This window comes from Delphinus delphis, chromosome 8, assembly GCF_949987515.2.
Source record: "Delphinus delphis chromosome 8, mDelDel1.2, whole genome shotgun sequence".
Taxonomy (NCBI): Eukaryota; Metazoa; Chordata; class Mammalia; order Artiodactyla; family Delphinidae; genus Delphinus; species Delphinus delphis.
The window spans coordinates 86,221,388-86,246,579 of NC_082690.1; the positions used below are offsets into that span (position 1 = coordinate 86,221,388).

Sequence of the window (25,192 nt, forward strand, 5' to 3'; positions counted from 1 at the left end):
ACTGCCTGATTTGAATCCTGATTCTGCCACTTTCACTTAATAGCTGTATGACTTTGAAAGAGTCTATACCTGTATAAGTCAGGGTTTTCCAGAGAAACAGAGCCAGTAGGATAGAAAGGAAAGGATGGAAGAAAAAGGGAGAGGGGAGAGGCAGTAATAGTGCCTCATTATAGGGTTGTGCTTATAACAGTAAAAAGGGCAATAATAATAGTGCCTACCTCATTATAGGGTTATGCTTATAACAGTATTTGACGTATAACTATTTCATGCACTTAATATTATTGTTATTAAATTTGATTAAAGGTGGAAAATATTGATACCCCTCAAAACAGAGTAAGGGAAATTTAATTTACACCCAAGTAGGGATTTGTTCCACTTGGCTTAGATCAGAGCCTCAGGCTTGATGAACCCTGTCCAATTTCTTGTTTCTGATTTAAAAAAAAAAATATGGGTCACAGAAGTAGACTGGCTATATACAATTTAATATAGAATCTATTTTTGAAGCTACTGTCACTATGTAAATGAAAATACTTGTATCCTCCTTTGCTTCTTTTTTTAACACTGGTGTTTTCAGGAACTTTTCACTGGGCCTTTAACTTCATTGGCAGTCCTTTTATTTAACTCTGATCCTTTGTTGCACTTTCCACAGTTATTAAACGCTTTTTTTGTTTTGGTTCAAGAGCTTCTTTAACCTAGTTCCAGCCTACCTTTTCAAGTCTTCATAGTCTTCCCTACTTGAACTCCTCATTTCATCCAAAGTGGCTTTCTTTATTATCTTACTTTTGCTTTCTTGACTTATTTTCTCATTCCTGCCTTTCTTCCTAGAATGGAAGTGGTGGATTGTTGGGATGAGTAGTGGGTTTGACATCTTCTTGTGAGTCAATAGTAGGCAATTGAAATTAGTATTTTGAACCATTTTTTCATAGAGATAGACATAGATAAGATTTTTTTTTATTGTGGCTGTTGGTTGGGTTTCTTTTTTAATTGTCTCAGAAACTTAATTAAAATTTTTAGTTTTTATACTTTTTATTATGGAAAATTTAAAAACTAAAGAAAAGACTATAATGAGCTCACATTTACCTATACCTAGCTTTTACAGTTACCATGATTTCATGGGCAATTATATTTCATCTATACACCTACTCCCTTGCTCCCTGCCTGCTAGATTATTTTGAAGCAAATCCCCAATATATTGTTTCATTGATACCATTTCCATAGTGTAATACCTTCTAGGAAAAGATGTATTTTGAATTTCCAGCAGCTACTTAAAACAGATTACTTATTAAATTGTTTTTAAGTTGGGAGTCATTCTTTTGTATATCAGGGTCTCATTTAACTCAGTGAATAAAATATGTCTTATTTACATTGGACCTGAAATTGATGTAAAGGAGTTTTGTAAAACTTATTTCTACGTCTATGTTTATATTCTTATGCAGATTCAGAAAACAATAAAGAAGACAGCACGTCGGGAGCAGCTTATGAGAGAAGAAGCTGAACAGAAACGTTTAAAAACTGTGCTTGAGCTGCAGTATGTTTTGGACAAATTGGGAGATGACGAAGTGAGAACTGACCTCAAGCAAGGTTTGAATGGAGTGCCAATATTGTCAGAAGAGGAACTGTCGTTGCTGGATGAGTTCTACAAGTTAGCAGACCCTGAACGGGACATGAGCTTGAGGTATAGTGGTATTTGATAATAGAAATTTCTAAATGTTGTGTTGAGTAGACAACCGAAAGGTAATTAACTAGCTGTTTTATTATTATTACAAGGTTGAATGAGCAGTATGAACATGCCTCCATTCACCTGTGGGACTTGCTGGAAGGGAAGGAAAAACCTGTATGTGGAACAACCTGTGAGTATCACTGACAACTTTTGATTTTGTGACTAAGAATCTTTAAAATTTAATGTAAGATAGATACCTAGTGGGAAGCAGCTGCATAGCACAGGGAGATCAGCTCCATGCTTTGTGACCACCTAGAGGGGTGGGATAAGGGAGGGTGGGAGAAAGAGGCAAGAGGGAGGGGATATGGGGATATATAGCTGATACACTTTGTTATACAGCAGAAACTAACACAACATTGTAAAGCAATTATACTCCAATAAAGATGTTTAAAAAAAAAAAAAAGTCAAATTCATAGAATCAAAGAAGGAAATGCTATTTTCCAGGGGCTGGGGGGAGGGGGAATGGGGACTTACTAATCACTGGGCATAAAGTTTCATTCAAGCAAGATGAATAAATTCTAGAGGTCTACTGTACAACATTGCACCTGTAGTCAACAATAATATATGGTACACTTAAATTTTGTTGAAAAAAAAATTTGTTAAAAGGTAGATCTCATGCTAAGGGTTCTTTCCACAATAAAAATAAAATAAAAATAAATATTAAAGAAATTTTAGAACTGTGTAAATAACGTTAATCCACTGTTTACTTTTTGGTTTATTTCCTTTTTGTATCTTTTTATTTATTTATTTTTTGCAATTTTTTTGTGTGTAAGTCAAAACACCAGCATCAACCAATCAAAAATCTATAAAGATGGGAGTCCTAAATTAACATGATTTTGTTCATAACTTATTTTGCTTGAGGTGGACAGATTAATACCAAATTGACTTTCATTGTTTTTGGTACTAGAAGGGGACTGGTTTTTCCTTACAGATGAAATTTTGTGAAAAACATTTACTGCACCCTGTACATTCTACTCATGGTCATAGCCTTAGTCTATCTTTAGTTTTTCTTAAACTTCTGCCAATTTGGGACATTCATTTTTTCCTATGTTTTTTAAAAAGCTAATATCTAGGCCAGTATTCTATATGTGAACTCCTTAACTGTAAATATGCAGTTGTATGATTTTTTTTTTTTTTTTCGGTACGCGGGCCTCTCACTGCTGTGGCCTCTCCCGTTGCGGAGCACAGGCTTCAGACGCGCAGGCCCAGCGGCCATGGCTCATGGGCCCAGCCGCTCCGCGGCATGTGGGATCCTCCCAGACCGGGGCACGAATCCGTGTCCCCTGCATTGGCAGGTGGACTCTCACCAGTGCGCCACCAGGGAAGCCCTGTTGATTTTTTTTTGTTTTTAAAGGATATTTTTAAGTTACACTACCTCAGTAAATTAGGAATTTTAGATTTTAACCCCTTAGTCAGGGAATAGATTCTTAGCTATTTTTAATGTCGATTTAGGGAAGTAGATTTTTGAACATATTAAGGCAAAAATATCTGTTTATACCCTGTTTTTAGCTATTTGGTTGAAAAGAGCTTATACTTTTTCTGGCAAAATTGTATGATGTAATTTGGAGTGTATTTGCTTTAAGGAGATGGGTAAATCAAATATGAGGGACCAATGCTTTTGTGTCTTTTCACGTAAGAAATCATTTTCTTGGTTTGTTAACTTGTGTTGTCTGTATTTCTTCGTTAAAAAAAAACTTTTTGGCTTCTTGATTTTAGTTCTGCTACAAATATGTACTGAATTCCCCACTTGAAGTTTGATTAGAAAGCAGTTGACGTGTATAAACTTGTTAGCTTCAAAAAGTAGCTTTAGGTCAACCCTGATAAAATTTTCATGAGCACTGTTGAGGAGTAACAAGGGTTAAAGTCTAAGCCGTAGCTTGTTTTGGTGTTATTTTCTACCTGGCCTCATTCCTGCATCTGAGGAATGTAACATCTTTATAGTTAATGGAAAGATATAATTTACTCATATTAGTGTTTTTATGTGCATTCAGTTTTCATAAGTTTTTTTAAAATAGTTCTGAGGCAGGAGATTCTGAAGCAGGGGAAGGAAAACATGTGAAGTGTTCAGCATTCAAAAGTTAATAGTTATTGGGACTTCCCTGGTGGTCCAGTGGCTAAGAATCCGCCTTCCAATGCAGGGGACACGGGTTTGGTCCCTGGTCGGGGAACTGAGATCCCACATGCTGCTGGGCAACTGATCCCACGTGCCACAACTAGAGAAGAGTGAAAGATCCCACATGCCGCAACGAAGATCCTGTGTGCTGCAACTAAGACCCGACACAGCCAAATAAATAAACATATATATTATATGTGTGTGTGTGTGTGTGTGAATATATATATATGTGTGTGTGTGTGTGTATATATATATATATATATATATATATAAAAGTTAATATTTATTTAGTTATTTATTTGGCTGTGCTGTGTGGCTTGCGGGGTTTTAGTTCCCTGACCAGGGCTTGAACCGGGCCCTCAGCAGTGAGAGCGCAGTCCTAACTACTGGACTGCCAGGGAATTCCCAATAGCTTTACTTTTTAAAAAAAAAAATTTTATTTATTTATTTGGTTGCATCGGGTCTTAGTTGCAGCTCTCGGGCTCCTTAGTTGTGGCTTGTGAACTCTTAGTTGCGGCATGCGTGTGGGATCTAGTTCCCGGACCAGGGATCGAATCTGGGACCCCTGCACTGGGAGCGTGGAGTCTTAACCACTGTAACACTAGGGAAGTCCCCCTATAGTTTTACTTTTAATAGCATTAATTTTATAATACTTTGATATAATGTCCCTGAAGTTTCATTTTTCTGTATAGTGACCTATTTAATAGTCTTGCTCTACATCTACTATACAAGGCCAGGAAATGGAGATTAACTCCTGACACAAACCTTCCCCCACCGCCCTGTCCCCTTTACGTACCAAATTCTGACAATTTTATTTTCCTTTTAAATATCTTTTGAATCTACTTCTTTTTCTCTACTGTTCTGCCTTTCTGTTGTCTAATGCAGTCTCTTAACTGAATTCACCATCCATTCCTCTTTAAAATCTTTTAATGGTTTTATTTTAATCACATTTTATATACATTTGCCCTTAGTTTGTAAGACCTTGCTTATTCTGGCTCTTACCAGTCTCTCCAGACTCATCTTTCCTTATGCGTTTTCTCACTCCCTATGCTCCCGCCACAATGCATACTTTAATTTTCTTGTATTTGGCACCCTGTGTACAGGGCTTTGTAGATGCTGTTGCCTCTGCCTTGAAACACTTGTTTCCTCTCTACTACTCACCTTTCAGATCCCAGCTCTTGCAGCCCTTATACCAGAAAAGCCTCTCATGGTCTCTCCCTGATTAGGTCCAGTCCATTGTACTTCTGTGTAGTACTTTTCACAGATGTAATTTTACTGTTTTTGTGAGTATTTGATAACTCTTCTTTATTGGACTGTTCACTTAGTGAGGGCAGATACTGTATCTTTACATACCTCTCTGTAGCCCCAGTGCCTAGTTCATTGCTTAACATACAGTTAGGTGCTAAGTAAATGTTTATTGAATGAATAAATGATAATTGTCAGGGTTTTTTTGGACTAACTTATTTAAAATACTTAAAAATTTAATACAAATAATTTCTTGTTCCCTATTCTGTAATAAATTTCTGTTGGAATTTAATGGTTTTATGTTTTTAAGTAACGGTTGATGGGTTTTTTTTTCTTACCACTATATTTTGTAGAATGTTGAATCTTTTAAGTCAGGCATCCTCAGATAGTCCAAGACTATAATTAATATTCTGTTTTTAGATAAAGCTCTAAAGGAAATTGTTGAGCGTGTTTTCCAGTCAAACTACTTTGACAGCACTCACAACCACCAGAATGGGCTGTGTGAGGAAGAAGAGGCAGCCTCAGCACCTGCAGTTGAAGACCAGGTAGCTGAAGCTGGTGAGTACTCAGGTGGATATGAGCTTTAGTTTAGGGTCCTGGTTTTACTTTCCTTTGCCACAAGTTCAAGCTATACATTTATTTAGTTATATTTGTACACTTAGATCTTTAAAGAAACTTTAAGCATGACCAAATATTAAGACAAAGCATGTTAAGAGTAATTCCCAGAGGCATTAAATATCAGTTGTTTATCTTTTTTTTAGTTTTATTTTTAAAATTATTTTATTTTTGGCTGTGTTGGGTCTTTGTTGCTGCGCGCGGGCTCTTCTCTAGTTGCGGCGAGCGGGGCTACTCTTTGTTGCGGTGTGCTGGATTCTCATTGTGGTGGCTTCTCTTGTTGCGGAGCACGGGCTCTAGGCGTGTGGGCTTCGGTAGTTCTGGCACGTGGGCTCAGTAGTTGTGGCTCGCGGGCTCTGGAGCACAGGCTCAGTAGTTGTGGCGCACAGGCTTAGTTGCTCCACAGCATGTGTGATCTTCCTGGACCAGGGCTCGAACCTATGTCCCCTGCATCAGCAGGTGGATTCTTAACCAGTGTGCCACCAGGGAAGCCCCTATCTTGTTTATGTTGATCATTGTTACAGACTGGTATTTCTCTTGCTGCAGTATTGCTAGGCTGGAGTATGGATGAGGGAGCAACTGTTGTAAGGTTTTTCAAATAGGTTTTTGGCTGATGTACACAAATTTATTGCTGCTTGCAATGCCAGTATATGAGGTGAATGGTATGAGGTTTTCTGGTTTTTTTTATGATGGAGTGATTATAACTCCATGATCTTGAACTATAAATTCCTCAGTCACCAGAGATCTATTCTGGCACCTAGCACATCACTAATAGGTAGGTAAGCACTTACTGTGAGGACTTTTATGATAATGTAAGATGATGAATAAAATTTTGAGTACTGTAGGGAGTGTTGTTGGAGCATAAACTTTATAATGGGTAAAAGCATGGATTCCAGAATCAGACTGCCTGGATAGAATCTTGGCTACAACACGTATTAGCTGTGTAACTTTGGGCAACCTACTGAACTTCTCTGTACCTCAGGTTCTTCATTTAGGAAGTAATTTGTAAAGTATGTATACAGTGCCTGGCACATGGTAAGCATTAGGTTGAAACTAGAAGGGAACATTGCACATCAATGGAATTTATGGTTGCAGATCAATATAAGGCAGTAAGGCAGTCTTTTTTTTTTTTTTTTTTTTTTTGGCTGTGCTGTGAGGCTTGTGGGATCTAAGTTCCCCAACTAAGGATAGAACCCAGGCCCAGGCAGTGAAAGTGCCGAGTCCTAATCACTGGACTGCCAGGGAATTCCCAAGACATTTTTTTCCCCCCTTACCACTTTTACCAAGTAGATTAAAATAGAGACTAGGATGCTGCTTTATTGGCATTATACTTGATCCAGAATAATTACTATTGAAACTAAAATAATTGTGGAATAAATGGTAAAGAAAACACTTTCTGAATATATTGTAAGAATAATAAAATACAGAAACGTACTGTTAACTATAACTTTGTAAATAAATTCAGACTATGTGATGGTGAACTGTTTACTTATTTGGATTTAAATGAATTGTTAACTTAAAAAAAGTTTTCTTACACTCTTTTGTATCATTTTTTAACCTCTTAGAACCTGAGCCTGCAGAAGAATACACTGAACAAAGTGAAGTTGAATCAACAGAGGTATGATTTTTATTTAATGCTAGCTTTCCCTTTCTGCCTTTCAAACAGAGGTCTCAAACATTTACTTTGCTTTGCAGTATGTAAATAGACAATTTATGGCAGAAACACAGTTCAGCAGTGGTGAAAAGGAGCAGGTAGATGAGTGGACAGTTGAAACAGTTGAGGTAAGAGCTCTCTGTTACAAGGTTGATGTCTTTTGTCTTTAGTTAGTAATTCTTATCTCTCCTAAGAACAATTTTAGATTGTTAAGTCTTCTGCATTCTTAGTACATTTATTAGAATAACAAACTCATCATGTAAGACTGTTCTGTTTAAAAGGTGATTTGTTTGTCATTGAGGATATTTAATATAATCACTGCTTTGCTGATACAATTACAAAAAAATATACAAATATCCATTTATAATTTATGGGGTTAATCTGTCTTTTAAAGTACATGATTTGTCTGTTATCAGGTTGCTCTATAAAAATCTGGGCTCCCACATGGATAGCCTTCAGAAAGACTACCTTACAGGGGTACGTTGGAGTGTCATCTTAGACTTCTCCTTCACCCTAGTGCTGTTTGGTTACCAGGCTCTGTTAGCTCAGTATTGCTTACAAAGGAAATAAGGTTGTGACTTGCCCAGGCTTAACAGATATGACTTGCCCAGACTTAAAAGCCAGACAGAGGAATATAAATTTGATGTAATAAAAATTAGTGATATTTTTCAGTAGCAGGGAATTACTAAAAACAATAATCAGAAATTATTAGAGCTAGAAAAATGACAGAGTGAGCTTTGGCTTTTGTAACAGTTTTGATGAGGTGATAGAGCTTGATCCTATGGTATTGCCAGAGAGAATGAAATGATGGGAACTCAAAGCTTGATGATAATAATAGCTAACATTTCTTGAATGCTCATTATATATCATGTACTGAGATAGATATATATTTGGTATAGATATATAGGTTTGCTTAATATAGAAGGCTTAACAGTTTAAGCAAAACACATAATTTTAGGAAGTTATAACAGGTAGTCTTTCTTGAAAGCAGTTTACAAGGTAAATCTGAAATGCAACATGGTGACCCTGTGGAATTGGGAACACTATAGAAGTGATAGCATTGATCAGAGTGTTAAATTTGGCATAATTTGGTCAGGTTGAATACATTCCAGTCTGCTATTCTGTTTACAGTGTAGGTGGTGTATGTAATTTGGGGACCAGTCATGATGATAATGAGTGGAGCTCTGTCATTCTACCAACCCAGTCCCCTCTCCTTCTCTCCCATTTTAGGTGGTAAATTCACTCCAGCAGCAACCTCAGGCTGCATCTCCTTCAGTACCAGAGCCCCACTCTTTGACCCCAGTGGCTCAGGCAGATCCCCTCGTGAGAAGACAGCGAGTACAGGACCTTATGGCGCAAATGCAGGGGCCCTATAATTTCATACAGGTAGGTGCTATTTAGTCAAACACTATGACAGAAGGGTTAAGTGTTTACATTATTTAACTTAATTCCATTACATTCTACCTAAACTTGTAGGATTCAATGCTGGATTTTGAAAACCAGACCCTTGATCCTGCCATTGTATCTGCGCAGCCTATGAATCCAGCACAGAACATGGACATACCCCAGCTGGTTTGCCCTCCAGGTTAGTAATGATACATGTTTATGTGAGAAAGAAAGTATAGAGCCAATGCTTTCAGATTTTGTAAAGTTTATGAAAATTAATTTTTTTCTTTTTAATGCTTAACTTCTAGATCTTGTATCTTTTATTTTTATTTATTTATTTTATAATATTTATTTATTTGTTTGTTTGTTTACTTTGGCTGCACCGGGTCTTAGTTGTGGCATGCGGGATCTTCGCTGTGGCATGCGGGATCCTTTTTTTTTTTTTAGTTGTGGCATGCGGGCTTCTTAGTTGCGGCATGCGGACTCCCAGTTGCGGCATGTGTGCGGGATCCAGCTCCCCGACCAGGGACCGAACCTGGGCCCCCTGCATTGGGAGCATGGAGTCCTACCCACTGGAGCACCAGGGAAGTCTCTGTATCTTTTAATTCGATGAGAAATGTTACTGTTTTTTCCTGTAATATGAATAATATCTGTAGTTCCATCATTGGTGGTGGTGGTGGATTTTTTTTTTTGTAACTTTATTGGCATACAGACATACAGAAAAGTACAAGCAAATTTATAGCACAGTGAGTTTTCACAAACTTGAACACGCTAGCACCCAAAAGTGGAACTTTACCAGTACCCCAGAAGGCTACTTGTGTTCCCTTTTAGTCAGTAGTTACCTCTCTCCTTGCCCCATTAGTAACCACTTCCTGACTTGTAAAACTGTAGACCTGTTTTGCTTGTTTTTGTGTATAAATGAAATTTTGCTTGGCTATTTAAATTTCAAAATTAATCTAAGAATAAATCTAGTATTAACAGGTATCTTTCTCTGAAGGATGATTGCAGCTTTTTAGGAGAATTTCTGAACATTTTATTACTTAAATAAAAAATGAGATGGAGTCGGTAAAAAATAGTGGAGTGGGTAAGGGAATGCCCAAGAGGAAAGTGGAAGAGATAGTAAGTTTCAAACTCTTACTAGTCTTACACCATGATTTGAAACAGCAGCATACTAAATATGGTTGGTGCCTTTGTATCAGCTTAAGTGCTTAAGCTTAAGTAATTTTGAGTCTTGTTTTTTTCCTACAGCATGTCAGCATTAAGGGCATAAAAGTGGAACCATGTAAAGTAACACATTTAATGTTGTTAATCTTTTTTTTTTTTTTTTTTGCGGTACGCGGGCCTCTCACTGTTGTGGCCTCTCCTGTTGCGGAGCACAGGCTCCGACGCGCAGGCCCAGTGGCCATGGCTCACGGCCCCAGCCGCTCCGCGGCATGTGGGATCTTCCCGGACCGGGGCACGAACCCGTGTCCTCTACATCGGCAGGCGGACTCTCAACCACTGCGCCACCATGGAAGCCCTAATGTTGTTAATCTTAAGTGTCATAAAAGGAGTTGCTGGTAATAGCATGTTTAATGAACACAGTTAATATGGTTAAGGTAGTTAGGATTTCTCTAAAGTAAAGGGAGCTCATATCTCTCTACCAAGAGTAGAAAACAGATCAGTGTTCATTTTTTGAGCTCTACCAGAGGAAGAAAATACATAGTTTTCTTAGCTGCGCTAGTCAACACATGCAGCACTGATGTAACCTGTAAAGCTGTTTAGATGTTCAGGTAAGGCTGAGTTCACTAGACTCTCCAGTGAAAACGGATGATTTCTAAATGGCTAACGAAAGATACTGTATTTTTTATTATCTAACGGTGATTTGGGAGTGTAGTGGAAGGATGGTGAGAGTTGGCAATAATATGCACATTGAGTTGAATATAGGCTTTTTAAAGGTATGTTTTTATTTTTTCCAGTGGCAACATTTGAAATTGTATTGAAAGTTGATAATGTTAAAATGTTACTGAATATTATCTAAAAGTTTTGAGTAAGAGTAATGCTGCTTTATGGTTACTGCTTTAAAAGGCTCTTTGTGGGTAACATTAGCATTGATTCTTACCATTCTGCTCTACACCTCTTCATTAATACTGTCTCACTAACACTTTGCAAAACAAAGTGGAGGCCATTGTGACAGTTGACTTACAGTGACTATCAATTAATTGAAAATGCTCACTTGAAAGCTAAAATCCTGCCTATACTTCCCCATTTATTTTCATGATTGTTGAAAAGTTTATATAGGATTTGGCTATAGAAAATTGACTTTAAAGAGCAAGTAAATGTATTTAGACATTTCTGAAGAAATTTGATTTTGTATGATAGTATCGTTTGATCAATTTTGCAGTTCATTCTGAATCTAGACTTGCTCAACCTAATCAAGTTTCTGTACAACCAGAAGCTACACAGGTAAGAGTGATATAAATATTTTTACAGCTTTTTGTTTTTAATCACTTCTTGGGTCTCTTTCTTAGTTAGTTTATGAAAACCAGGTAGGAATTTGATAAGTGTCCAAGTCTGGCATGGGTAGCTAGCTATCGGCCTTTATTTCCATCTTTACATTTATTTTTCTTTTGATGAACTAAAAAAATTTTTTTGTTAATCCTTGGGGTTTACAATTATAATGAAGGAAGAAGGTTTTTAATTTTGAACTGAGATTTTAGATTTCATAATTTTAAAACTTAGTGTAGATGTTATCTACATTTGTGGGGAGCTTCATAACTGGACTAGGGTTTATTTAACTTTGAGCTTTAATAATATATATATTCTTGCAGTTGTTAGGTTTTATAGTCTCTTTATCATATCTGTTTCTTAACCCTGTATGTATTAAAGGTGGTTTATAACAGAATGAAGCTTTGATTTCTTTACTTCTTTGTAGGTTCCTTTGGTTTCATCTACAAGTGAGGGATATACAGCATCTCAACCCTTGTACCAGCCTTCTCATGCTACCGAGCAACGACCACAAAAGGAACCAATTGACCAGATTCAGGCAAGTTCTGTTACCAGGTCATGTAAACTTGATGAGGCAATTATACATGAATTGGGTGGAGGTAAATAACTGTTAATACAGTGTCTCTTCGTTTTGGACCCAATGCATGCACTGTAGTATTTTTGTTTCATAAAATAGTTGAGCTTGTTAACATACGTATGGGTAGTAGACTTGGCTTAGTTTACCACTAAAGTGTGATTATTCACTTTGCGTTTAGGCAACAATCTCTTTAAATACAGACCAGACTACAGCATCATCATCCCTTCCTGCTGCTTCTCAGCCTCAGGTGTTCCAGGCTGGGACAAGCAAACCTTTACATAGCAGTGGAATCAATGTAAATGCAGCTCCATTCCAATCCATGCAAACGGTAAGCAAATTAATCCGACTAACATTAAGTGCCTGGTGTGTACTACCTTCATGCTAGAGTCTCAATAGAAAGTCTTTATTTAACTTTGCGCTTGAGTCTGCATCTACCCTAACTGTAGGGTATATTTAATTGAAGACAGACTCTCATTTTTTTCTGTTCCCAGAGATAAATTTGAGTCTTAGGAGTTATGTGCCCATGTCTTCTTGTTTTGTAGTTTCACCGTTTTGATTTGATTAACAAAACTGTAAACATGAAAAAAGTAGACTAGTATAACATCTATTATATATATAGATCATTACCTAGATTTAACAACTGTTTACACTTTGCCATATTTGCTTAATCTTTTATTTTACTGAAGTATATCTCAAAGTAAAGTAATGGACATTTTGATACTTCACCCTGGTTCTTCAGTAAGCATCTCTAAATTGCAGAATTTCTAGAAAATAATGATAATGAAAATACTGTGATTGATGGGATACAGCCAAAACAGTGCTCACAGGAAAATTCAGAGTTAAATGCTTAATTTTTGATGAAAGTATCAATAAAAATAAAATAACTATTTAAATTAAAGTTCTTAGATTTTTAATTTCTGTAAGTGATATTTTGTCAGGGGCTTGCATCTTTTAAAAAGATTTCTCATTTATAATAGCATTTCCAAGGCTTCTGATTATATGTCTTTTTAGATTTTTAATCCCCATTTATACTCTGCTTTAAGTGCTATATGGTATATATGTATTTTCGACATTGAAGTGCATGAACTGAGGGGTGTGTGTGTGTGTGTGTGTGTGTGTGTGTGTGTGTGTTTGTTTGTGTGTGTATGTGTGTGTATGAGAGAGAGAGAGAGATGTCTGAGACTTCTGTAATGGTCTTTCTTACGTTTCAGGTAAAACCAGAATTGAGATCTGCCATGGCCATGTTAAAAGTAGGGAAATGATTAGCATAAAGGGAAGAACTAATCATTTACTTTATTTACTTATAGGTGTTCAATATGAATGCCCCAGTTCCTCCTGTTAATGAACCAGAAACTTTAAAACAGCAAAATCAGTACCAAACCAGTTATAACCAGAGCTTTTCCAGTCAGCCTCACCAAGTAGAACAAACAGAGCTTCAGCAAGAACAGCTTCAAACAGGTAGGAAAACCAGTGTCACCTCCTTGACTACTTGCTTTGCAGTGCAGTTATTGACAGTGTTAGGAGAGTTTGGACTTTTGAGTGGCAGTGTCCAGGAGTTTTTGTTTTGGTAGTAGATCATATGAATTTTTCATTGCTGATCCTGAGTAAAATCAAGCCCATATTTGCTCTATGTGAATTATTGCAGTTTTTGGAGGCTTTATGCCCATTTTCCCTTGGTTAGTGAGTTTTCATAATATCCTATCTTATTTCATTATGTGATTTTAGAGGAATTAAACTTGTTATTCAAATTGTGATCAACTTTGCTCTTAATTGCTAATTATTTGAAGCCTGCTGGCATGATACCTGGCAGCAAGTTGGTTATACAAAATTAAGCAGTAAAGGAGTTGGTGTGGCTGCATTTGGTGGACTAGGTTGAAACAAGGTCCTTGTTGGCAAGTAAGGTCATAATTTGGCCAGTTGTCATACCTATCACAATAATAATGTGGATATAGATATTTTAGATTTCTTACATTTGTAAGACATAAATAGCTTTTTTAGGTCTTTGGTTATTTAATTCTTAAGAGATTTAATTGGAATCCCACAACAAGCTAGCAAACCCTATTAAGAACCATAGGCGTTAATACTTTAATTCTACTGGACTGACTGATGTGAGTAACTGGACTGACTGACGTGAGTAACTATCTCTGATTGTCTAATTTCTTGACAGACCTGGGTCAACATTGATTTTTCTTACATATCACTGTAGTATTCAGCATCACTAATCAGGGAGGTTGAATCAACCACAGTCTGACAGAAATTTGGCAGTTATGCTATCTGTGTTTTTGAATGATAAAACTGGACTTCTTGTTCTCAGGCTCCTTTAATTATTCATTGCCATGTACAGGCGTACCTTGAGGATATTGCAGGTTCGGTTCCAGACCACTGCAATAAAGCAAATATCTCAAAGTGAGTCATGTGAAATTTTTGGTTTCCTAGTGCATATAAAAATTCTGTTCACACTATACTATAGCGTATTAAGTGTGCAATAATAGCATTATGTCTGAAAAAACAGTGTACATGACTTAATTTAAAAATACTTTATTGTCAAAAAATGCTAACCATCCTCTGAGACCTCACTGAGTCATAGTAGTAACATCAAAGATCGCTGATTACAGATCACCATAACAAATATAATAATGAAACAGTTTGAAATATTGCAAGAAATACCAAAATGTGACCCAGAGATATGAAATGAGCAAGTGCTGTTGGAAAAATGGTACTAATAGACTTGATCTACACAAGGTTGCCACAAACCTTCAATTTGTAAAAACAAAACAAAACAAAATGCAGTATCTGTGAAGAGCAATAAAGAGAAACACAATAAAATGAGGCATGCTTGTGTTCATAAGTTGGTTGTAGAGCGGATATATTTGGTGCCTTTAGACATTATGCTAACATGCTTGCTGTTTTACCTTTTTTTCAGATGGTGTAATGAAATTAAAAATTACTGTATATCATTTGATTTGGTTAGTTTGGCCCTTTGTGCCAGTTGATTTCAAGCTATCTTGTTCTTATATTCTACTTGACATTACTAATTGACCGTGAAGCACTGGACTAGATAACTTTTGTTACCATTTCAAAATACACATTATTTATGAAACTTAACTTCATAACATTTACAGATATTTTCAGTAAAAAATCAAATCGGCCCATCTGCTTTGCTCAGACACCTCCACCCTACCACTCTGATCTAGGCAGCCATCAGCTCTTATCTGGAATATTGCAGTTGTCTCCCTTGACTCTTATTTTAGTCCAGTCTGTTCTCCACACAGTAGCCAGAGTGATTATTTTAAAATGTAAATCAGATGCCTCTCTCCTGTTCAGAACCTCCTAGTGACTGCCAATTACATTTAGAAAAGAAATCCAAAGTCTTTACCTTGGTTTACAAGATCCATGATCTGGCCCCTGCCTTGATTCTGGTTGTATATCCTATTTTCTTCCTTATGTGCCCATACCAGCCACAAACACAAATTCTTTCCTTTCTCACGGCCTTTACACTTCCTTTTCTTTTTGCCTGAAACTTTCTTCCACTGATGTTTCCATGGCTTGCTTCTTGACTTTTAGGTCTATGCTCAGATATCACCTCACAGAGACCTTCCTTCATTGCCTTGTCCAAATGTAATGTGCTCACTTGGTCACTCATTTATTCTACTTGGTGTTTTCCTTAATCACTTATTACCTGATACAGTATAGATGTTTTTACTTGTATGTATATTTTATTTACTTATTATTTCCCATTATTAAAACTTCCTTATGGGCAAAGATTATGTGTTGGCAGCTAACTCATCCCTTGTTTCTAGGACCAGGCCTGGCAGGTTGAGGGCATTCTGATATTTGAACAAGGCAGTGTATCCCATCATTCCAGAAGTTTTGTTTTAATCTGAATTAGTATCTAGTCAGGAACAACATAAAAAAAGGATCTGGCAAGGATCTTTGGCTATTTTTTATGCTAGTGTTTATGCTTTACATGCACTCAAATAGGAATTCTGGTATTTTTAAATAAAGATCACCCTTTAATTGTTCTACTTTGAGTTTCTTGCAGTGAGATTTGACCAAAAGGCATAATAGAATTCTTATTGATAAAAAGTGAGTCGAAAATTCAGTTCTTCTACTTTTTACTTGCATATGAATGAATCTTTTTATTTTTAAAAAATTTTTATTATGTTTTGGCCAAGGCGCATGGCATGTGGGATCTTAGTTCCCCCACCAGGGATTGAATCCATGCCCCCTGCAGTGAAAGTGCGGAGTCCTAACCACTGGACCACCAGGGAATTCCCTGAATGAATCTTTTTAGGTAGAAAATGTTACTGGTACTTGTGATATTTGCTTATAAGTTAAAATTTTGGGAATGTAGTAAAAGGTAATTTATGTAGAAAGAGCACACTGTGAATAGTGTATCTGGTCCATTACATAGTTCAAAAAGGAGCCATGACCCCTTCTGTTCCTAGGCATTCTCTAGCTTTTTCATTGCAAAATATCATTTGAAGAACTAATAAATGTGGGTTTCTTGAGGTTATAAAATAGCTCAGCTAAATATTTTCAAGACTCACCTGTTCTCTCTGCCCAAACACGGGAGAATTGGGCTGACTAAAGGCTGCTGACTGTTTTTGTTCCTGGGGTGTGGGCCTTCTTTTGGTCTATGCCTTCCTCACCTCCCGAAGATACTGTTAGCACTGTTTTTTCTCCCCTGTAAATTATGAACATTGGGGTAATACCTGAAATGTACCTTGGTATTTCATTTTTGAAGGTTTCTAGATTTTAGACTTCTCCCCATTGTGGAAGGAGGAGGGGGTATAAGATAGTGTGGACCTTCTAGAACCTTCCCTTCACTCCAGGGGGTTGAGTGCCCGTGTGAGTACCATTTAACTCTCTTCTAAATTGACTGTGCTTTAAAAGTACTTGAAATGTACTCAAGTATTAGGGTGGGGTGTAAGTTGAAGGCCTCTCTGCTGATTTATCTTTGTAATTGAGTATTCTAGCATATAGCTGCTTAGCTCTGGGAGAGTATGTTTTTGTATGTTTTAATAAGTATCAAGGAAAATTTAAAAGAATAAGAAAACTACCAGTAGGAGCTTTATAATGAAATAATTAAATGGTACAAGATGGTAGGTGTTTCAGTATGTAAGATCTTTTGACTGTTGCGGGTCTCTTGTGCTATAAGCAGATGCCTCTCAGAAGATGTTTAATAATATAGCCTTTCAAGTCATTTGGAAGGATAGAATTGTGTGCTCTCACACAATGTGCGCTTTCAAAGGTTTGGAATTTGTTGCAGAATTTTATTCCCTTTAGCTTAATACAGGAGAAAGACAGGGACTTCATTAATGTGTAGTTTTCCCTATTGTTAATATGAAAATTTAAAGACAGAATTAAACTTTGAGGAAACTGTGTAAGACATTTCTTAAACCAGAAAGCATGTAGGAAATCAGACAAATTATAATGAGCTGTGTGTGTGTGTGTATATACATATGTATGTAAGTATGTATTTTTTTCTTTTATAGTGGTTGGCACTTACCATGGTTCCCAGGACCAGACCCATCAAGTGACTGGTAACCACCAGCAGCCTCCCCAGCAGAACACTGGATTTCCACGTAGCAGTCAGCCCTATTACAACAGTCGTGGTGTGTCTCGTGGAGGCTCCCGTGGTGCTAGAGGCTTGATGAATGGATACAGGGGACCTGCTAATGGATTCAGAGGTAAAAACAAAAACAGAAAAACCCCAGAAAGCAAGTTCATGTTCTTTTCTGACTTGCACAATATATAGAAATATGTCATATGATTTTTAGGAAAAATATGTATCTCTCTGCATTAGCTTCTTATGTACAACATAAACATTTTTAGTATGTGTTGATACCGTCATTTAAATTGGCAAAATTGGAACTGAGTTTTTTTGTATGTATTAAACCCATGTCTACCACTGTCCTGTAGGGGATATTGCTTTCTATAAATTGTCAGACCTTATGGAGATTTTCTGTTATTTTTTTTTTTGTGTATGTGCATGGATGGGTGAAAATTTTATCCTGTAAGGCAGTTAATGTATAAACAGATTGGATCAGGATAGTAGATTAGTTTGAATAACTAGCATAGCTTACAATTTTTCAGTTTTTCCCTTGGTCAGTAATGAGAAAGTAAAAATTCCCTTTGAAGATAAGAAAGTTGTTTTTTTTCTTGTCCTAAATTTTAGGAGGATATGATGGTTACCGCCCTCCATTCTCTAACACTCCAAACAGTGGATATACACAGTCTCAGTTCAGTGCTCCCCGGGACTACTCTGGCTATCAGCGGGTAGGTAAAATTGTTATAAAATATAAACCTGACCTAAATACCCCAAATGAAAGGGACTAATGTAGTTGCTTGATGCACTTGAGCAACTAAGTAATTTGGGGCTAATTTTGTACCTTGTACAAGATACTTCCTTATGGAGAATGATTTTTGCTTTTCTTAGCACTCAATATAGGTATTCATTTAATAGAGGCTGGTAAAAACAGTGACTTTTAAGAGCTGAGAAATATATCTCATTGATCTTGAGAATAGAAGTACGATTAAAGAATAACTTGTAGTAATGCTGTATTTAAATGTCTAAAAGAATAAAGAATTCTGTATTCTACAAGTGTTAGACTGTAAGAATAGAGATAGATGGGTAAGCATTAAAAAATTGCCTTTTCTTCAGTACTAACTAGCTTGTCTTTTAGGATGGATATCAGCAGAATTTCAAGCGAGGCTCTGGGCAGAGTGGACCACGGGGAGCCCCACGAGGTAATATTTTGTGGTGGTGATCCTAGCTCCTAAGTGGAGCTTCTGTTCTGGCCTTGGAAGAGCTGTTCATAGTCTGCATGTAGGTTACATGTTAGGAATACATTTATCATTTCCAGACTTGTTGCTAGGGATTAAATGAAATGCTTTGTTTCTAAAACTTATCTTGAACCCAAATTTAATTTTTTGAATGACTTTCCCTGTTACTATATAAACTGTCTCGAAAACTAGAACATCTCTCCTCCTCAGAAAAAGTGTTTTTCCAACTGCAAATTATTTTTCAGGTCCTAAAACCTGCTAAATGTTTTTAGGAAGTACTTACCAAAACATTTTTGTAAGACATTTTTGGAATGAGATTAAACATTTATATAAATTTATTATTCCTCTTTCATTTTTCAAACATGCATATTATATTTTAGGGCCAGAAACCCTTTAATGGCCGGATAAGCCATAGTTACATTAAGAGAACCATTTAGAAGTAATAGAACTAATTGAAATTTCAATGCCTTTTGGACCATTATTAGTGATATAAATGTCAAATTATTTCTGACTTTGAAACAAAACCTCCAAATTCCTAACTAACTTACAGAACTATACTTAAAAATTATAGGTTTTAAGAGTTTTTGGCTTTTGTCTATTACCATAGGAAAACTACTTACTATTTGGGTAGGAAGTCAATCTGTGTAACAATTAGAGGTATCGTTTCATATGGTCTGAAGTTCTAAATGGTTCTCTGATTGGAGGGAAGTAAAATTGAATAGATTTCCTCTAGATATTGGCCATAACATGTATAAAATGTATGTTAAGGAGGAATTACAAAGTACTTTGATTTCAATGCTAGTAGAAACTGGCCAGCAAAAAGGGTGCATTTTTAAAAAAATTTATGGATCACTTGAGAATTACTGACTTGAACTATCAAAGGATATTTGCATGTGAATGTGGGTTATGTTCTTTCTCACCTTGTAGCATATTCTATGAAAGTTGAGTTGACTGGTAGCTAAAAATCTGTTTTAACAGCATGTAAAAAGTTACTTTATCTGTTACAAGTCATTATACAATTTTGAATGTTATGTAGTTTCTTTTTAACAGTTTAGGTAATAAGGTCTGTTTTTCATTCTGGTGCTTTTATTAATTTTGATAGTATGATGTTACTTACTTACTGAAATGTAAGCTAGAGTGTACACTAGAATGTAAGCTCCATGAGAGCAGGTACCTTGTCTGTCTTCACTGCTGTATCTATTTCCAACACCTGATGACAGTGCCTGGCACATAGTAGGCACTCAATAAATACTTGTTGAATGAATGAATGAATGAGTACTGGTGGAATACTCCATTAGCTCTACTCTTCTTTTAGCTAGAGAACATGAGCAAATTTGCGCATGACAACTTCCAGGACAGGTGAAACTTGAACACTGAAGAATTGACCTCTTAAACCTAATAATGTGGTGACAAGCTGCCCACATGCTTCTTGACTTCAGATGAAAATCTGCTTGAAGGCAAAATAAATAATATTTGAAAGAAAAACCAAATGCCATTTTTGTCTTCTAGGTCGTGGAGGGCCCCCAAGACCCAACAGAGGGATGCCGCAAATGAACACTCAGCAAGTGAATTAATCTGATTCACAGGATTATGTTTAATCGCCAAAAACACACTGGCCAGTGTACCATAATATGTTACCAGAAGAGTTATTATCTATTTGTTCTCCCTTTCAGCAAACTTATTGTAAAGGGACTGTTTTCATCCCATAAAGACAGGACTACAGTTGTCAGCTTTATATTACCTGGATATGGAAGGAAACTATTTTTACTCTGCATGTTCTGTCCTAAACGTCATCTTGAGTCTTGCACATGATACTCAGATTCCTCACCCTTGCTTAGGAGTAAAACATCATATACTTTAACGGGGTGGTATCTCCATAGTTATTTTAAGTGGCTTGGAAAAAGCAAGATTGACTTGACTTTGGATAAAATCTACAAATCAGCCCTATTATTCAGTGGTAATTGACAAAACTATTTCCCTTGAAAGGAAGATGGAAGGAATGGAGTGTGGTTTGGCATAACAACTGCATTTCACAGCTTTTCCAGTTAAATTGGAGCACTGAACATTTAGATGCATACCAAATTATGCATGGGTCCTTAATCACACATATAAGGCTGGCTACCAGCCTTAGGGTTTGACACAGCACTGTTCATTCTCTGGCCAGACGACTGTGGTTGAAAACACATGCAAATTGCTTTTTAACAGCTGATACTGTATAAGACAAAGCCAAAATGCAAAATTAGGCTTTGATTGGCACTTTTTGAAAAATATGCAACAAATAAGGGATCTAATCTGGATGGCCGCTTCTGTACTTAATGTGAAATATTTAGATACCTTTTTGGACACTTAACAGTTTCTTTGACAATGACTTTTGTAAGGATTGGTACTATATATCATTCCTTATGATGTACATTGTCTGTCACTAATCCTTGGATCTTGCTGTATTGTCACCTAAATTGGTACAGGTACTGATGAAAATCTCTAATGGATAATCGTAACAACCTTGGTCACATGTTTTTCCTGAAGCCTGAAAGTTTTTAAAAGAAAAAGATATCAAATGCCTGCTGCTACCACCCTTTTAAATTGCTATCTTTTGAAAAGCACCAGTATGTGTTTTAGATTGATTTCCCTATTTTAGGGAAACGACAGTCAGTAGTTTCAGTTCTGATGGTATAAGCAAACAAATAAAACATGTTTATAAAAGTTGTATCTTGAAACACTGGTGTTCAACAGCTAGCAGCTTATGTGGTTCACCCCATGCAGTTAGTGTTCCAAATTTTATGGTTATCTCCAGCAGCTATTTCTATAGTACTTGCACTTATCTTTTGTCTAACCCTAATTGAATTATCCATTTCTCATGGAGGTATTTATATTCAAAGTGGTGATTCCTTCCCATAGATGTATAGGGAGAGTCCCAAGTTTGATGAAGAGGACAGTTTAGTAATTTATGTACTATGTTGAAATTTGTGCTAGCAGTTGGAGCACTAGTTTTGTGTGCCTATGAACTTAATGCTGCTTGTTGTATCCCACTTGGACTTCATGGAGAATTAATCCCACCTATTAAGCAAAGGCTACTAAGTTAATGGTATTTTCTGTGCAGAAATTGAATTTAGTCTTCAGCCTTTAGCTAAGGAATTTTTCCAGTAGGTGCTCAGCTACTTTAAAAAAAGAAAAACAAAAAACCCCACAAAACCATTCTCAAACGTTCATCGTTAGACAACTGGAGTATTTGCTGGTTTTGTAACCTACTAAAATGGTTAGGCTATTGAACATTCCACATTCAGAAGTTTTGTAGGGTGGTGGGGAAGGGGGGGAATCTTCAATGTTTATTTTAAAATAAAAGAAGTTCTTTTCTCATGTGTGGTTGTGGTACATCATATTGGAAGGGTTATCTGTTTACTTTTGCAAATAAGTATTTCTTCTGCTAGCACCTCCCCTTGTGTGCTTTAAATGACATCTGCCTGGGATGTACCACAACCATATGTTTGCTGTATTTTAGGGGGATAGATAAAATATTCGTGATTTACTGGGTAATCCCTATAGATGATGTATGCTTACAATCCTATATATAAAACTAAATTTGCTATCTGTGTAGAAAATTTCATGAGATTTAAAATCAAAATTGAAGCAAGTTATTTATACAGTGATCTCTATGAATCAGTTCAGAGATGGGATGGAGGAGAAATGCTTTCTAGGTTTCAGACTTCTATGCATTAGTGCAGATGCTGTGAATATGTAAAGGTGTTAGTAGTTTGATTATTTCTATGTATGTTTTTAAAAGAATCGTTTGTTCCTTTTGAGATACTATGCTTTTTTTTTTTGGCATTCTACCATTGTAGTCTAAATCTAAAGCTTTTATGCCTCAATTTTATGCCTCAATTCAGACTATATTTTTTAAAGCAGTGCCTCATTATGGGGCAGATAACTTTTTAAAAAGTCCCATTAAGATCTGAGTCTTGGTACTAGGTGTTCTGTATAAAATGTGAATACTTGTCCTACCTGCAGAAGGCCTTGTTTGGGCAAATGCATATTCTAGCAGAGTTGAAAGAAAATGATTATCACACGTGGCCCTGTAGCTTCTTGGTATAGCAAGACTCCATATATAAAGTACTTTCAAGTAAATGCACAGTATCAGTCATCTCATGTGGACAATGAGACTTCTATTTTAAAGCTTTAAGGTAGAGTGTCATTGATTACCTTGGTTAAGGCTTTTTTTTTTTCAGATCCTAATATCCCTAAAGAATATGAAAGTTTTTCTGATCATCATATCTTGATATTAAAATGAAATCCGTTAAATATTTTTAATCAGTTAGCTTCTGCAGTTTTTTTGTCTCCTATGTATATGACTCTGTTATGTGGGAGACTTCACTTAGAGACATGAGAATGTGTGTTTATTCTCAGAAGGCTCATGCACTGAGATGTTCTGTCGACAAGCAGTTCATAAAATGTAGAAGGTAGTTGAGTAGTCAGCCTAAGTGTCTTAGGAAATTTGTATTGTTCATTATATTTTCAGTAATATATCTTATTAGGGGAAATGGGATACAGGTAAGCACAGAGTTAAAACCCTTCAGTTCATCTTTAAGCTTCTGAATCCCCATCCCAGTTGAGTTCTTATTAAGAACTCTGAAGTTTTATTGACTATAAGTTATATCAAAAGAATCAGTATTGCCCTTGAGCTTATCCCTTCTAAAAGAGTTAATGGGGAGGGAGACCCCTCAGGAATATTAAAGTAATTTGTTAAGCCTCATCTCTATACCCTTTCCCATTTTGAATTCTACAAAACTACTGGTAAAGACTAGTGAATGTTTTAAATTACATTAGATTAAATTATATTAAAACCTGATACCTTATTGTCCTTGAGTGAAGTTTGCTTTAGTTGTTTATACCATCAAGCAAAGCTCTAAGTGAAGAAGTGCTACTTGTGAGAGGAGAGGAAAAAATTTAAATCTCTGGTAGCCTTGCCTTACTTACTTGTTAGACTACTACATTCTTCTCAATTGGGATTTCAGTACCTTACTTTAACAGCTGTTCTGAAGCCTAATCCAGTCCCATGCAGAAGACTGGCTCCTTAAGTTTGTAGGTAGTGAAAGACCACCTGATTTAGTAAAGACAATTTTTAGTGTTGTGTTCTTAACTTCTAATACTGGTTTTCTTTAAGTATGGTGTGTTTATTAGGGAGCCACTGTATTAAGTCAGTAAACTAACGCTTCATTCAGTAAATATGGGTACTCTTTGCCAGGCCACCATTCCAAGCACTAAGCATTCAGTGGTGACAGAATCACTGTGGTTCCTGCTTTCATTGAACAGTTTGATCAAAGATATTGACGTGATGACACTGAGGTATGGCAAAAGCCATTATGGAGCAATATGGTTGATGATAGATATTAAGGCCATGATAGGATAGGACCCAGTTAAAATGATCAGGAAAGACTTTTTTGAGAGGAGTAATTAAGACTTGAAGGATGAGGAGTAGTAAACTAGTAAAGAAGGGGAGAGAACCACATGTCCCAAGTCCAGTCTCCAGTGACTGAGAAAGGCTCTCTCGCTCAAGTGAAAAGAGTACAGATTTAGTAGAGCTAGAAGGAAGCTGAAGCAACAGTAAGGGCTACTAAGAATAGCTTTGTAAGTTCTATTCCATGTTAAGTTTTGTCTCTAACAGTTGGAAACAAGATTTCTAAGCTATATGTATAGGGGGTGGGGTTGGGGGGGAGAGGATGGTGGGTCACCTAATAAAATTGCCATTTAAGAACATTCAGTGCATGGAATTCCACTGTGGTCCAGTGGTTAGGACTCTGTGCTTTCACTGCTGTGGGCCCGGGTTCAGTCCCTGGTTGGGGAACTAAGATCTTGCAAGCCTCGTGGAGCAGCAAAAACAACGCAACAACAAAACCACCCCCCCCCCCAAAACAGTGCAGTGTTGAGAACAAAATAATATGGTGCAAGAGATGGCTATTGGAGTAGCCCATGTAAGAAACGGTTACAACATAAAGTGGAGGGTGGTAGTAAATGGGATTCTACATATTTCCTAACTGGCCACTGCTCAGTATCCTTTGCTGAGTTCTCCAGGCCTTGGTTGCAGACTTCATCCCTAGCTAACATTCTTCCCTAGCTGATCTTATCCAATCCCAGGACTTTGACTGCAATCAGCATTTTAGTCACCCAAGTAGTTCTAGGTCCCAAACTCCCCCAAACAAACTCCTACTTTAATATCTTGCTTTGAATGTCGAGTATTCGAAATTGATTTCTTGATGAACCTACATCCAGTTGCTCGTATCTTTGATTCCCTTTCATACCTTGTATCTATAGTCCTTAAGCAAATCTACATGTGGTTCTACCTTGAAAATATATCCTGAGTCTACTAGCACTTTGTGACCACCACATCAGAACAGGTAGCTACAGTAGCTTATAACGGTTGTCTGTGTTTCTACTCTTGCTCTCCTGTAGTATAGTTTTTTGCATAGCAGCCAGATTGAGCCTTTTAAAAGGGCAAATCAGATTTTGTCACTTCCCTGTTACTCAGACCCCAGTGGTTTCCCATCACACGTAGAATTCAAATCTGTGGTCCATGTGCCCTTCAATTATCTGGTCTAGTTTCCTACCAGTTTT

At 36.7% G+C, this 25,192-nt stretch overlaps 1 protein-coding gene across 2 annotated transcripts in view; it reads left to right on the forward strand.

Annotated features, from left to right (window-relative positions):
• The window catches only part of CAPRIN1 (cell cycle associated protein 1), a 38,433-nt gene extending 14,160 nt beyond the window's left edge, over window positions 1-24,273 (forward strand). Inside the window, exons 5-19 of one of the 2 annotated variants that reach the window (XM_060018677.1) lie at window positions 1,437-1,675; window positions 1,768-1,850; window positions 5,499-5,636; window positions 7,259-7,311; window positions 7,389-7,475; window positions 8,578-8,733; window positions 8,824-8,932; window positions 11,117-11,178; window positions 11,648-11,758; window positions 11,976-12,125; window positions 13,105-13,255; window positions 17,296-17,490; window positions 17,979-18,079; window positions 18,487-18,550; window positions 20,096-24,273. In XM_060018677.1, the coding sequence (XP_059874660.1) occupies window positions 1,437-1,675; window positions 1,768-1,850; window positions 5,499-5,636; window positions 7,259-7,311; window positions 7,389-7,475; window positions 8,578-8,733; window positions 8,824-8,932; window positions 11,117-11,178; window positions 11,648-11,758; window positions 11,976-12,125; window positions 13,105-13,255; window positions 17,296-17,490; window positions 17,979-18,079; window positions 18,487-18,550; window positions 20,096-20,160 (1,764 nt within the window). In that variant the 3' untranslated portion in view covers window positions 20,161-24,273. The remainder of the gene's footprint in view (window positions 1-1,436; window positions 1,676-1,767; window positions 1,851-5,498; window positions 5,637-7,258; window positions 7,312-7,388; window positions 7,476-8,577; window positions 8,734-8,823; window positions 8,933-11,116; window positions 11,179-11,647; window positions 11,759-11,975; window positions 12,126-13,104; window positions 13,256-17,295; window positions 17,491-17,978; window positions 18,080-18,486; window positions 18,551-20,095) is intronic. The other variant, XM_060018678.1, reaches the window with a different exon arrangement.
• The last annotated feature ends 919 nt before the right edge of the window (window positions 24,274-25,192 follow it).